At 35.4% G+C, this 13,628-nt stretch overlaps 1 protein-coding gene across 1 annotated transcript in view; it reads right to left on the bottom strand.

Annotated features, from left to right (window-relative positions):
• LOC309660871 (transmembrane protease serine 11C-like) overlaps nucleotides 1–12,036 on the bottom strand; it is a gene marked incomplete at its 5' end in the record, with an annotated part of 55,265 nt that extends 43,229 nt beyond the window's left edge. The window contains 3 exon segments of the mRNA XM_082461947.1: nucleotides 4,723–4,776; nucleotides 4,778–4,903; nucleotides 12,007–12,036. Of these exon segments, the coding sequence (XP_082318073.1) occupies nucleotides 4,723–4,776; nucleotides 4,778–4,903; nucleotides 12,007–12,036 (210 nt within the window).
• Between the last annotated feature and the right edge of the window lie 1,592 nt (nucleotides 12,037–13,628).

Raw genomic sequence — 13,628 nt, 5'->3', positions numbered from 1 at the left:
TTTTTCTTTCTCACTCCTTCCTAACTCCCTTCCCCCTGACTTTTTCTTCTCCTTTTTTTCATATATTATTTGAATATGAGGAGATGACTGGGGCAAGAAGTACAGGGAGCATATCTGTAGCTACAAAGAGAAGACACAGTAAGTGACAAAATTAGTACCATAGATTGTGTTTTCTGTAGGTATTCAGAGATGGGAGACAACATTTTGAGTTGGAGTGGTTAGATAATAGCAACCTAGAATTGATAGTAATAAATACACAGATTCATGGAATTTAAATCTATAAGCCACCTTATAAATAATCTTAACCAGTCCTATTCTTCAGATAAGTAAACAGAATCTTGCACAAGCTAACTACTTATGTAATTGAGTGATTACACCAGAAACACAAATAATATCACTTCCTATATTTTCCAGATGGCTAGCTGATTGGCCCAACACTATTGAATTTGAAATTGCATCTTTATCATAAACTAAAGGATTGTATTGGATTTATTATTAATTTGAACAGGATTGATATAATTAAAATAATGAGTCTTCTGTACAATTTATGTTAGTTTTATTCATGTATATCTTATAGTTTTTGTTGCTATTAAATGGAATTTTAAAATGTTTATATTTTGTTATTTTTGCTGATTAAGAAAACTATTACTTTTTGTGTGTTGGTCTGGTATTTGGCCACCTTGCAAAACTCTGTTACTATTTCTAGTAATTTTTCAACTAAGCCTTTTGAATATTTTAAGTATCTAGTAATATTGTCAGTATATAATGACCTTTTCCCCTCATTATTTTCAATGTACACATATTACTTCCTTTTCTTTTTGTAATTGCATTGGTATAGACTTCCAGTAGAATGTTTGATTCAGTCCTTTAATTAATTTACAATATATTACTTCCTGTTGGATTAATTAATACCTTATGTTAATTAATTAGTTACCCACTATGACTTCCTTTCAACCTTTGGTTTCTCTGATCTTGTGTTTATTTGAAGCTTCTCTTGGGAAGACTCACTTTCTTGGAGGCTGGTATTTTACCTCAGGGCTCTGGAGTTTGTCAGCAACTGTGCTGCTGAGATTTTACTCTTAGTGGAGCTCTAGTTTTTATCTTCCAGAAACTCCTCACTCTTTTAGTCTTTTGGGTGGCAACATTTCCACCATTGTAAGACACATTGTGCTGTTTTTATTTGTCTTCTGTCATTTCAGTGAGATTTGAGGCGAGAGAGAGGGATAAATGCTTGCTTTTAATCAGCCATCTTGCTTTGGAAGTCAGGCTAGAATACTTTGAAGAAATAATTAATAAAATTTGGTGAATGGTTAGATAATGGAGATAATGGTTAGATAACGGAGAAGGAGGGGTCAAAATTGACTTTAAGATATGGTGACTAGGTGAGTGGGAGAATGGGAATACTATGAACCAAAACCAGGGAAAGAGACTAGACTGAAGACCAAAAATGATGCCTGCTAAATGATACTTGAAAAAAATAAGCTTCAAAATGAACTCAGACACCCAGCCTTAGCATATAATATTTGTTTAATAAGGTGTGGATATATGGAAGATGTAGAACCATCCTTAGAGTGAACAGTAACTTCAGGCTTAGGGTGTTCCAAGAAGCTGTAAGGTGGATTTATAGAAGTTTCCACAGAAGCACTCATGCAACCCCTGTTTTTAAGAAGCTCGGTCTCTTGGTACACCCTGTAGGAAAAGGGTTGTTAGATATTTGACCTGAAACTAAGTGCCAAGTTTCAGAAACTCACTTAGAATTATGTTAGTGTTCATTATTACCATTCCCACCCTCCATAACCATGTCTGCAGACATCCTGTCCTGAGCATCTAATATTTATGTCTTCTCTCCTTATTTTCCAATTGTAGAAAACTAGTGCATCAGTAATTTTTGTAAGTTTTCTTCATACCATGTGAAATATGAATAATATCTCCATAATGTTGGTTGCATTTTTTTTGATAAACCTGGGATATTCTCAATTCCTTCATGGTTAAAAATTTAACGCACAATGATTTTCATTTAATATGTCAGATCAGCATTTTTTCAATAGCCTATATTGGAGAGTACAGTATTCTTGAATTTAGTTTTCTTATAAGTTTTGAAGGGCATGAAACTGAATGAACACTGGCATAATATTTACTCATATTAGATAGGATAGGAATCCTGCATAGTATCCTTCACTTTGTTACCTTTTAAAAATTACATACTTCTAATCCTGATGAATTCCATAGATAATGTGTCATTTGGTAGGCTGCACAGAGAGACATAAGTATAAAGGTGCATATGCCCGTACCAGGTTTAGGTTGGCTCAGAAGAAAATTTGTTATTTGATGAATACCCTGGTTATATAAAGACCAAAGATGCCCCCTGCTCTTGGATACTCTGGTAAGTAGTTTGATGTATAAGCTTGGCTGACCTGTTTCTTATGGGTAATCTTAGATATCTTAAACATATCAGGTATCGTTTTGGTCATCTATAATCCACTGCATTTATATGTGAAAACCACATAGTATTTGGTTAAACATTTTGGAATATTTGACCTGTCATGTGAAAATTGATGTAATTGGAAATGTGCTTGAGATTTTATAATGTTTGCATGCTCATTAATTATAGGACAATAAATCATAAAGTAGAAGGAAGCATACTTGCATTATGACTTTGGGTAAATTAACCTCTTCATGCCTCAGTTTCCTCATATGGAAAATGGGGATATCAGGAGAATCAAATAAGTTAATATATAAAGTGCTTAGAACAGTACTGACAATTAGTAAAGCTAATTTTTGTTGTTAAGGTACTACCTCACTCCTAAATTTTAGAATTTATATTCACTGTAATTGGACATCATATCTGCTGGAGAGCTACAAAAAAAAAAGAAAAAAAAAAGAAATAACAGAGATTTCTTTTTGAGTTTCTCACTAGAAAACCATATATCTAAAACATGAAAATGTTCCCTATGAAGGCTTATTCTCTGTAGTGAAAAAAAAACTATGATTCATAGTAAAGCAGCATCTCTCTTTATTTAATTCCTTTTCTCCTTTTAGAGTGAATCATCACAAGAATTATTTAATGGAAATCAGAAGAAAAACAGGTTGTGTGCATTATAATAATGACTAATAGGTAAGTTTGATGAATGATTCACAAGTCCATTTGGTACATGCTATCATCACCAGTGTTGTACTTTTGAATGTTGTGTATATGGTAATAATTATAATACAAGGAGCATTGAATTAAATGAAAATAGAAGGAAAGGCATGTAAAAGCAGGCATTCTGACCCATGTAAATGAAAAAGTATGAGAAATATTTGGTGCTTGTTTTAATACAGGTGACTTACAAATTGGGAATGAGGACTGCTAAAGGAGCCTAAAGCAAGATGTCAGGATTGGTGGTTGATTGACCAAGATGATATGATAATAGATCAGACTGATAGTTTTGGAATATTCATTTGTGAAGTAAACATAGGTTAATTGGTTTGAACATGTTGATTTGAATTTATAGCAGAAAAGGTGAATTTCTTAGTGTGGCATATTTGGAGTTATTTTAAATTTACATACTAGCTTTCTTATATACTTAAAATTTATTAAGTCTATTGGCACTCATTTTAGGTAATTGTTTTAGACCATCCTTATTTTAAGGGTTTACAGAATAATAAGACTTCTGCTAAGATTATGACATATTTAACCTTATGCCATGCCAAGAACATTTCCATGGTATAGGTATTTGTCATCTCATTTTTAGTTGAAGAAACTGAGGTGTGGGACGATTAAATAACTTGTCTGAAGTCATACAGATAGTAAATGGCTACACATAGAATTGAACAAGGACTCTGAGTCCAAAGTCTACTATTTATTAATCAGTGTGTTATACTGCTTCCTTGTCATTTCCTTCTTTATCATAAAGGTAAACTAAAAGTGGGAATTTTCTTTCTTCATTTTCTATATGCTAACTCTTAGTCTAATGGTAAAAGCACACCAAAACTTTTAAAGTCTTTGGATTTATTAGAAACTGGAGGTAGTGGAATGCTGTGGGAAAACTACAAGCTTTACTCAGAGACAGTTAGGTCTGAAAATGTCCTGTCAGGTATCTGCTCAGGGAAACGGGAGATGAATGATGACATCATTGCTCTTGGCAGAATTTGGTTTGATTGATAGAATTATTTGAGTTAGTTAGATTGGTATCTATGATAAAGGAAGCTTATGTCCAAGGGGCAGTCAAGACTTTTCATTAGGTCTTTAGTCAAGTAAAGTTTAACTTATAACAAGCATATTCTTAAGTAGACATTTAAAAATTTTTACATACACTGAGGCTCAACAAGAAGATTTTTATTTTGGGCTGTATGTTCTCTTCTACACTGGCCATTTCTCTTCCTTGAAGGACTGTTTAAGTTAGGAGCAGAAACAGCATAGCCTTGGTCAGGTATCTTGGAGGTAGAGTAAGTTTTATTCATTTAATTTATTAATACGTTAGAAATATTCTTTGACTGTCTATCACATGTCAGGCATTTCTTAGATGTTTCAAAATGTGTCCCTCTTACATTTTTCCTCCCATACATGTATTCTAACTAACTTTCTGAAAGGGCTCACTATCCTCATCTAGAACTGAGGTAGTGGTAAGAAATAATATCAAATTATCAATCATTTCCAACTTGGAAGGTGAGTGCTAGGATTCTGGCATTTTAAGGAGCATAGCATTAAAAAAAAATGCTAAGAAAAGAATTTCATCTTACCAAAGATACTATCTTTTTAGTTAGGTCCATATATTCTTGTGAATATGGTTTTTTTGAACTTGCTGTCATAGTCAATATTACTGACTTTAAAGCTCATGTGATAGTAAAAAGGTGTTTTTCCTGAGAAGGAGAAAAAAGAAAAAATAGTTCTGACTTTGCTTATTGTGTAACTGCTTTCATTCTTAAGGAATCATGTGAAATAGAATACTCTGATGAAATTTCAAGTAACTTAACATTTAAATAGTCTTAATTCCTAGCGATTGTGGAAATAACTTTGACATGCCTAATAAATTATAACCTTGCCCAAGAATGTAAACCATTTTGTAACATTCTGATAAAATTCTTCATGTGAGTGGCTGCAGTTAATTATTTTAAAAAATCTTTCCTGGGCTTCCCTGGTGGCGCAGTGGTTGAGAGTCTGCCTGCCGGTGCAGGGGACACGGGTTCAAGCCCTGGTCTGGGAGGATCCCACATGCCATGGAGCAACTGGGCCCGTGAGCCACAACTACTGAGCCTGCGTGTCTGAAGCCTGTGCTCCGCAACGGGAGAGGCCGCGATAGTGAGAGACCCGCGCACCGCGATGCGGAGTGGCCCCCGCTTGCCGCAGCTAGAGAGAGCCCTCGCACAGAAACGAAGACCCAATACAGCCAAAAATAAATATAAAATAAATAAATTAATTAATTAGTTAAAAAAAAATCTTTCCTATACAGTCACAAATAATTTAAAAAAACAAACAAAAAAATGACATAGCATTTTTCTTGGATTGTATTGGCAAAGACGACAAAAATAATAATACTCAGACTGGAGTAGCTATACATATATCAGACAAAATAGACTTTAAGCTAAAAATAGTATTAAGAGACAAAGAAGTTCATTATATAATATTATATATACATTAAATAATATAATATGACTTATTATTATGCAATGATAAAGGGGTCAATTCATCAAGAACACATAACAATCATAAATATATATGCACCCAACATCAGAGCATCTAAATATATTAAGCAAATACTAACAGATCTGAAGGGAGAAATAGACAAGAATGCAGTAATTGTAGGGGACTTCAATATCTCATTTTCAATAATGGATAGATCATCCAGAGAGAAAGTCAACAAAGAAACGTTGAACTTGAATCATACTTTAGAGAAATTGACTTAACAGACTTATGTAGAACATTCTATCCAACAGCAGCAGAATACACATTTTCTCAAGTTACACAGAATATTCTCCAGGATAGAGCATATGACAGGTCACAAAACAAGTCTTAGAAAATTTAAGAAGATTGAAATCAACTAACTATCTTTTCTTACCATAATGGTATGAAAGTAGAAATCAATAACAGAAATAAAGCTGGAAAATTCACAAATATGTGGGAATTAAACAACACACCCCTGGACAACCAATGGATCAAAGAAGAAATTGAAAAGGAAATTGAAAAATATCTTGAAACAAATTAAAATGGAAACACAACATACCAAAACCTACGGGTTGCTTCAAAAACAGTTCTAGGAGGGAATTTTACAGTGATAAACACTGACATGAAGACAAAAGAAAGGTCTCAAATAAAAACTCTAAATTTACACCTCAAGGAACTAGGAAAAGAAGAACTAAGCCCAAAGTTACCAGAAGGAAGGAAATAACCAAATCAGAGAAATAAATGAAACAGAGACCAGAAAAACAATAGTGAAGATCAAGGTTTTTTGAAAAGATAAACAAGATTAACAAAACTTTAGCTAGACTGAGAAAAAAAGAGAGAAGACTCAAAATCAGAAATGAAAGAGGAGACTTTACAACTGATACCACAGGCATGCAAAGGATCATAAGATATTACTATGAACAATTATACACCAAATAATTGAATAACCTAGAAGAAATGGATAAGTTCCTAGAAACATACAACCTGCCAAGACTAAATCATGAAGAAACAGGAAATCTGAACAGACCAACAATGAGTTAGGAGTTTGAACCAATAATCAAAAACCTCCCCAAACAGAAAAGCCCAGGACCAGATGGTTTGCCTGGTGAATTCTACCAAACACTTAAGGAATTAATGTTAATCCTTCTCAAAATCATCTAAAAAATAGAAGTGAAGGGAACACTTTTTTTAAAAAGAAAATTTTATTGGGGTATAGTTGATTTACAATGTTGTGTTAGTTTCAGGTGTAGAGCAAAGTGAATCTGTGTATATATATATATATATATATACATATATATATATATATATATGTATATATATATATATATATATATATGTGTATCTCCACTCTTTTTTAGATTCTTTTCCCATATAAGCCATTACAGAGTATTGAGCAGAGTTCCCTGTGCTAAACAGTTGGTGCTTATTAGTTATCTGTTCTATATATAGTAGTGTGTATGTGTCAATCCCAATCTTCCAATTTATCCCTCCCCCTGCCCTCACCCCCGGGTAACCATAAGTTTATCTTCTACATCTGTAACTCTATTTTTGTTTTGTAGATAAGTTCATTTGTAGCCTTTTTTAATATTCCACATATAAGAAATATCATATGATATTTGTCTTTCTCTGTCTGACTTACTTCGCTCAGTATGACAACCTCTAGGTCCATCTGTGTTGCTGCAAATGTCATTATTTTGTTCTTTTTTATGGCTGAGTAATATTCCATTGTATATATGTACCACATCTTCTTTATCCATTCCTCTGTTGATGGACATTTAGGTTGCTTCCATGTCTTGGCTATTGTAAATAGCACTGCAATGAACATTGGAGTGCATGTATCTTTTCGAATTATGTTTTATTCTGGATATATGTCCAGGAGTGGGATTGCTGGATCATATGGTTGCTCTATTTTTAGTTTTTTAAGGAGCCCTGATACTGTTTTCCATAGTGGCTGTACCAATTCGCACTCCCACCAATAGTGTAGAAGGAGAAGGGAACACTCTAAACTCATTTTACAAGGCCAGTATTACCCTGACCAAAACCAGATAAGGACACTACAGTAAAACTAGAGATCAATATCCTTGATGAATATGGTACAAAAATCCTCAACAAAATGCTAGCAAACTGAATTTAACAACACATTAAAAGAATCATACACCACAATCGAGATTTATCCCTGGAATTCAAGGATGGGTGAATATATACAAATCAATAAATTTGATATACCATTTTAATAGAATGACAGATAAAAATCATATGATCATCTCAATAGATCAGTAAAACTTTTGACAAAATACAAAACCTTTCATGTTGTAAAAACCCGTTGGGTCTAAAGGGAACAAACTTCAACATAATAAAGACCATATATGACAAACCCACAGCCAACATGATAATCAAGGGTGAAAGGTTGAAAGCTTTTCCTCCAAGGTCAGCAACAAGATAAGGGTGCCCACTCTCACCACTTCTATTCAATATAGTGCTGGAAATCCTAGCTGGAGCAAAGGCAAGAGAAAGAATTAAAAGACATCCAACCTAGGAAGAAAGAAGGAAAGTTGTTATTTGCACATGGATGACCTTATGTATAGAAAATCTTATAGACTCTGCCAAAAAACTGTTACAATTAACTGAGTCAGTAAAGCTGCTGGACACAGAATCAGTTGTGTTTCTATATACTAACAATGAAACATCTGAAATAATATATAAGCATAGTAGTGGGATTGCTGGGTCATATGGTAGTTCTATTTTTAGTTTTGTAAGGAACCTCCATACTGTTTTCCATAGTGGTTGTATCAATTTACATTCCCACCAACAATGCGGGAGGGTTCCCTTTTCACCACACTCTTTCCAGCATTTATTGGAGATTCTAGATTTTTTGATAATGACCATTCTGACCGGTGTGAGGTGATACCTCGAAAACCATAATTCAAAAAGAGACATGTACCACAATGTTCATTGCAGCACTATTTACAATAGCCAGGACATGAAACCGACCTAAATGTCCATTGACAGCTGAATGGATAAAGAAGATGTGGCACATACATACAATGGCATATTACTCAGCCATAAAAGGAAATGAAATTGAGTTATTTGTAGTGAGGTGGATGGACCTAGAGTCTGTCATACAGCGTGAAGTAAGTCAGAAAGAGAAAAACAAATACTGTATGCTAATGCATGTATATGGAATCTAAAAAAAAAAAAGGTACTGATGAACCTAGTTGCAGGGCAGGAATAAAGAGGTAGACATAGAGAATGGACTTGAGGACATGGGGTGGGAGGGCAAAGCTGGGGCAAAGTAAGAGCAGCATAGACATATATACACTACCGAATGTAAAATAGTTGGCAGGTGGGAAGCAGCAGCATAGTACAGGGAGATCGGCTTGATGTTTTGCAATGACCTAGAGGGGTGGGATAGGGAGGATGGGAGGGAGGTTCAAGAGGAAGGGGATATGGGGACATGTGTTTGCGTATGGCTGATTCACTTTGTTGTGCAACAGAAACTAACACAGTACTGTGAAGCAATTATACTCCAAAAAAGATCTATTGAAAAAATACACACATAAGCATATTATGATAATCATTTTGTAATATACAAGTGTATGGTGGTAACAATTTTGCAATATATATCAAATCGACTCATTGTATATCTTCAACTTACACAATGTTATATGTTAATTATATCTCAATAAAGCTGGAAGAAGAAAATTCCAAAGGAACATAATATTTTTGTTATTATATATTTTTATTCATAAATACTATATGACCTTAATTTTCTATTAGGATATCAGGGTTGAAAATCTAGGGCATTAAGACAGTATTAGATTTTATTAACTTGTTGGACTACTAAACAAATTTTAAACACTAGAAAGGAAAGTCATTCCTTAGCTCTGTTATCCTGTTAGAGCACCGAGTCCTGAATTGGAAGGTGTAGTGATAAATTAGGTGCTACTGTTGGTATTCAGAGGAACTATCAGACTATTATACTAAAGGATTAGTTTCTCTCCTTCAAATGTAACCTGGACCTTGAGCAGAGAAAAGAAAAAAATATGATCTAGGATCTCTTCTGAGTGTTATTTTGATTGGTTTTTCCTCCCTAGAAGAGTCATGTTTTTCAAATAATCCAGGTCACATTCTGGGCTAGGGCTAAGAGCTCCAGGGAGGACTAGATCCTGACCAATTCTTCTCTTTGTATCTTTATTTATTTATTTTTATTTGCTTTCCAAGTGGTTTTTACAATTGAGATACAATTGACATATAACATTATATTAGTTTCAGGTGTACAACATAATGATTCAATATATGTACATATTGCAAAATGATCACCACAATAAGTCTAGTTAACATCCATCCAAGATTTTTATGCACATTAAAGCTTGAGAAGCAAGGTTTACATAAGTGGCTCTCAGCCTGGGCTTTCAACAAAGATCACATGTGGATTTTTGCAAACTATCAAATCTTGGGTCCTCTCCCACAGATTCTGTTCATTGGTATGGGTGGGAACATCAATGTTGCTTTAATTAAGTGCTCCAGGTGATTCTAAGTGAGGCCAGGGTTAAGTATGTGGGCTCCCAAGTATATTTATGAGAGTTGAGTCCAGGCTTTTGTCCAAGGGGAGATAACAAGGTCTGTTCTACATGGGTTTGGTAGAGGCAGGGCGGTGGAGCCCACATTAGCTATTGTGTAGCAAAATTTAGGGGCATCTGTGGAAAGGGAGGGTCCTTGAAGACAAGAAAGGAGGAGCTCAAAGTCTGTTCTCCAGGTAGGAGCTCATTGTTCCTGAATCTCTCCTGAAACAAGGAAGGGTTGACTTTCCTGAGTTTCAAGGCCCTTCTGCCCATGGCCACATTGGTAGCAGGTAAAGGATCTGTGCCGAAGCCTTTAAAGGCATATTCTCAAGATGCTGATGTGATTTCTCCACATAATCTCACCTGAGGAAGAAACCTAGAGGAGGAAGCGGAAGAGGAAGAAATGGTAGGTTCTCAGGTAAATGTCCTGTCTTGCATCAGGGGCTATGTTCTCCTTACTTCTTGAAATGCCATGGTTTTAGAACATGCAAAATTTTACTTCTGTACTTCTGGTGTTTCTGCCTAACAAGTTTTTTTTCAACTACCTTTTTTTTCTTCTTTCTTGTGACAGTCAAGGTTAACTCTTAAGAACACTTCTCCCCTGTATCCCAGAGCCTTCTTTGTTTTCTCCATTCAGATTTCTGATGGGCCTTGAGCACTTGCCACCATCAATTAATGACCTGCAACTACAGATAATGTTCTTGTGACAGATCACTTTGGAAAGTTATTGATAGCTAAGATTCATATGTAGGAAGAAGTGGGGACCTGGAATATCAGTGAAGAAGGGAAGTGTAGTGTTTAGTTCCCATATGGATGGTTCGTCAGCTCTATGTAGACCAGGATTAAGAAAATGCACATCTAGGGCTTCCCTGGTGGCACAGTGGTTAAGAATCGCCTGCCAATGCAGGGGACACGGGTTTGAGCCCTGGTCGGGGAAGATCCCACATGCCATGGAGGAGCTAAGCCACTGTGCCACAACTACTGAGCCTGCGTTCTAGAGCTTCTGAGCCACAACTACTGAAGCCCACGTGCCTAGAGCCCATGCTCCGCAACAAGAGAAGCCACTTCAATGAGAAGCCTGTGCACTGTAACGAAGAGTAGCCCCCACTTGCCGCAACTAGAGAAAGCCCGTGCACAGCAACAAAGACCCAAAACAGCCAAAAAATAAAAATAAAAAATAAAAAATAAAAAAATAAATAAATAAATAAGAAAATGCACATCTAAACAGGATGGCATTTATGACCCAGAATAATGCAGAAATTTCTAGAAATATAAGAGTAATTAGGAGACACTGCCTCTCTATAGTGCTAAAGAAAGATTATTTAAATACACTACTGTATTAGAGATTGCAGAATATGGGCACTCTATGTGGCTTGACATTTGAATAAGACTGATGTTTTTCATGACTAGATTTAGATTATGATTTGCTTATTTTTCTGGCCAGTAAATATCACAGCAGTTATATGTCCTTCGGCAAACATTAGGCACCTGATATCAGTTTGTCCCATTACAGCTGATGTTAACTTCATTCACTTGGTTCATGTGGCAGATTCCCTCCCCTACTCTGTATCTTTTCAAAACTACTGAAAAGTAATCTAAAAATGCTGTTCAAGGAAATGGATTTATGTTGAATTTTCTTTTACAGTACCACTTGTCCTGTGAGAATTCTTGCCCCATAGAATTCTTTCTGTGGTCAGGACCATACATATATTGTGGGCTTATAATTAACTGATAAGAGTATCAGTACACTTGTCCCTAGATGTTTCCACACCTAGATCTTTCTCACACATGGTGACTTACTTGCTCAAAACTGCATTCTGGTGCTCTCATTTTTGTCTGCTATTATCTTAGAAGGTGAATCACCTTAAATACCCTCAGCTTGGTCCCTGGCTTCTGTTCTCAACATTTAAGACTTGTTGAAAGTAGTTCTCCAGGCCAGGATCTCCCAAATGTGCATCTAGAGAGTCAAAGAGATGCCTTTTACAAAATCTATTAGTTAACATTAAACTTGGTCCTAAAGAGACAGTCTAGAAAAAGTACCTCACATATTTATCATTTTGGCCTTTGGCTAAGAAGCAAGAAAAAAAAGAAAATAAATTTGAATTTGAGAAGAAATTATTTTTGCCTTGACTCTGATGCTTTCCCTTTCATTTCCTATTCCTTGAAAGTGAAGTTGCTATTTTGGGATTAAAAATTTCCATTTACAGTTGGCACAGGAATATTTGAAATATCCTGAACTAGTGGTAGTGAGAAAATCAGCAAGATAGATTAGCTTTCTCCATGCATATCGAGAAACTCCCCTGGAAATCTCATCTGTTCATTTCCTCATCAATTACTCACAGCCTAACCTACTGCAAGAGAATTTTAACCTCCTGAGGATGAAATTATGTGCTACTTCTGGATATTCTTTCTTCTCTTTTCCTATAGTGATACAGTTTGTGATTTTTAACTGAGCAGATTCTATCCAAAAACAAAAACTATGTTTTCCTGTCTCTGTTCCATCTAGGAGTGATGGAGTACATTTAAGTTCTGACAAATGGAATGAAATGGAAAGTGGTATGTGCAATTTATGACATGTTTTCTTAATAGAAGCCATGCTCTTCTTCCTATTCTGCCTTCTGTCTGGCTGGAATGTGAACATGATGATCAGAACTGGCACAGTCACTTTGAATATTGAGATGATCTGGGCAATATAGGTCATGGTAGCATAGCAAGATTGAAGGAGCCTGGGTCTCTGACATCTTGAAGTGACATACTGAACCTGAGTCACTGACTTCTGAAAATATTTGTGTCTGAATCTTATAAATATGTGTATCTGTTTCCCCCTAGATCAGTGGTTCTCAAATCTTGGCTGAACATTAGAACCACCTGGGGAGCTTTTAAAGTTAAAATTTCCACTCCAGACAGCATCTTTGAGTGGGGCTTTTGTACTAGTATTTTTTGAAAAAAGCTTTCCAGGTGATTCTAAGGTGCAGTCAGGGTTAAATTTTATTAATCTAGATCAGGGATCAGCAAACTGTGTAATCTAGCTTGTTGCCTAGTTTTGTATGGCCTGTGCCTAAGAAGGTTTCTACATTTTTTAAAAGTTGAAAAAAAGTCAAAATAATAATATTCTGTGACGTGAAAATTACATGAAGTTCAAATTTCAGTGTCCATGAATAGAGTTTTATTGGAAATTAACTACATTCACTTATTTACATATTGGCTACTTTAGCATTACAACATTAGACTCAAGTTGTGATAGAGACAGACTATTATGGCCCACAGAGAGGAAAATGTATACTGTCTGATCCTTTACAGGAAAAGTGTGCTGACCCTGCTCTAGATGCTGAGCACTTTAAGGCAAGGACTAGTGTGATGTTCTAGAAACTCTCCTTCATTACTCCATTACTCCCATTATAGCACCTAGCCTACTACGTGTC

This window comes from Balaenoptera physalus (assembly GCF_965194825.1).
Source record: "Balaenoptera physalus genome assembly, chromosome: 5".
Lineage (NCBI taxonomy): Eukaryota > Metazoa > Chordata > Mammalia > Artiodactyla > Balaenopteridae > Balaenoptera > Balaenoptera physalus.
Note: the sequence above shows the minus strand (reverse complement) of the source record. Positions and strands in the feature narration are given on the sequence as shown.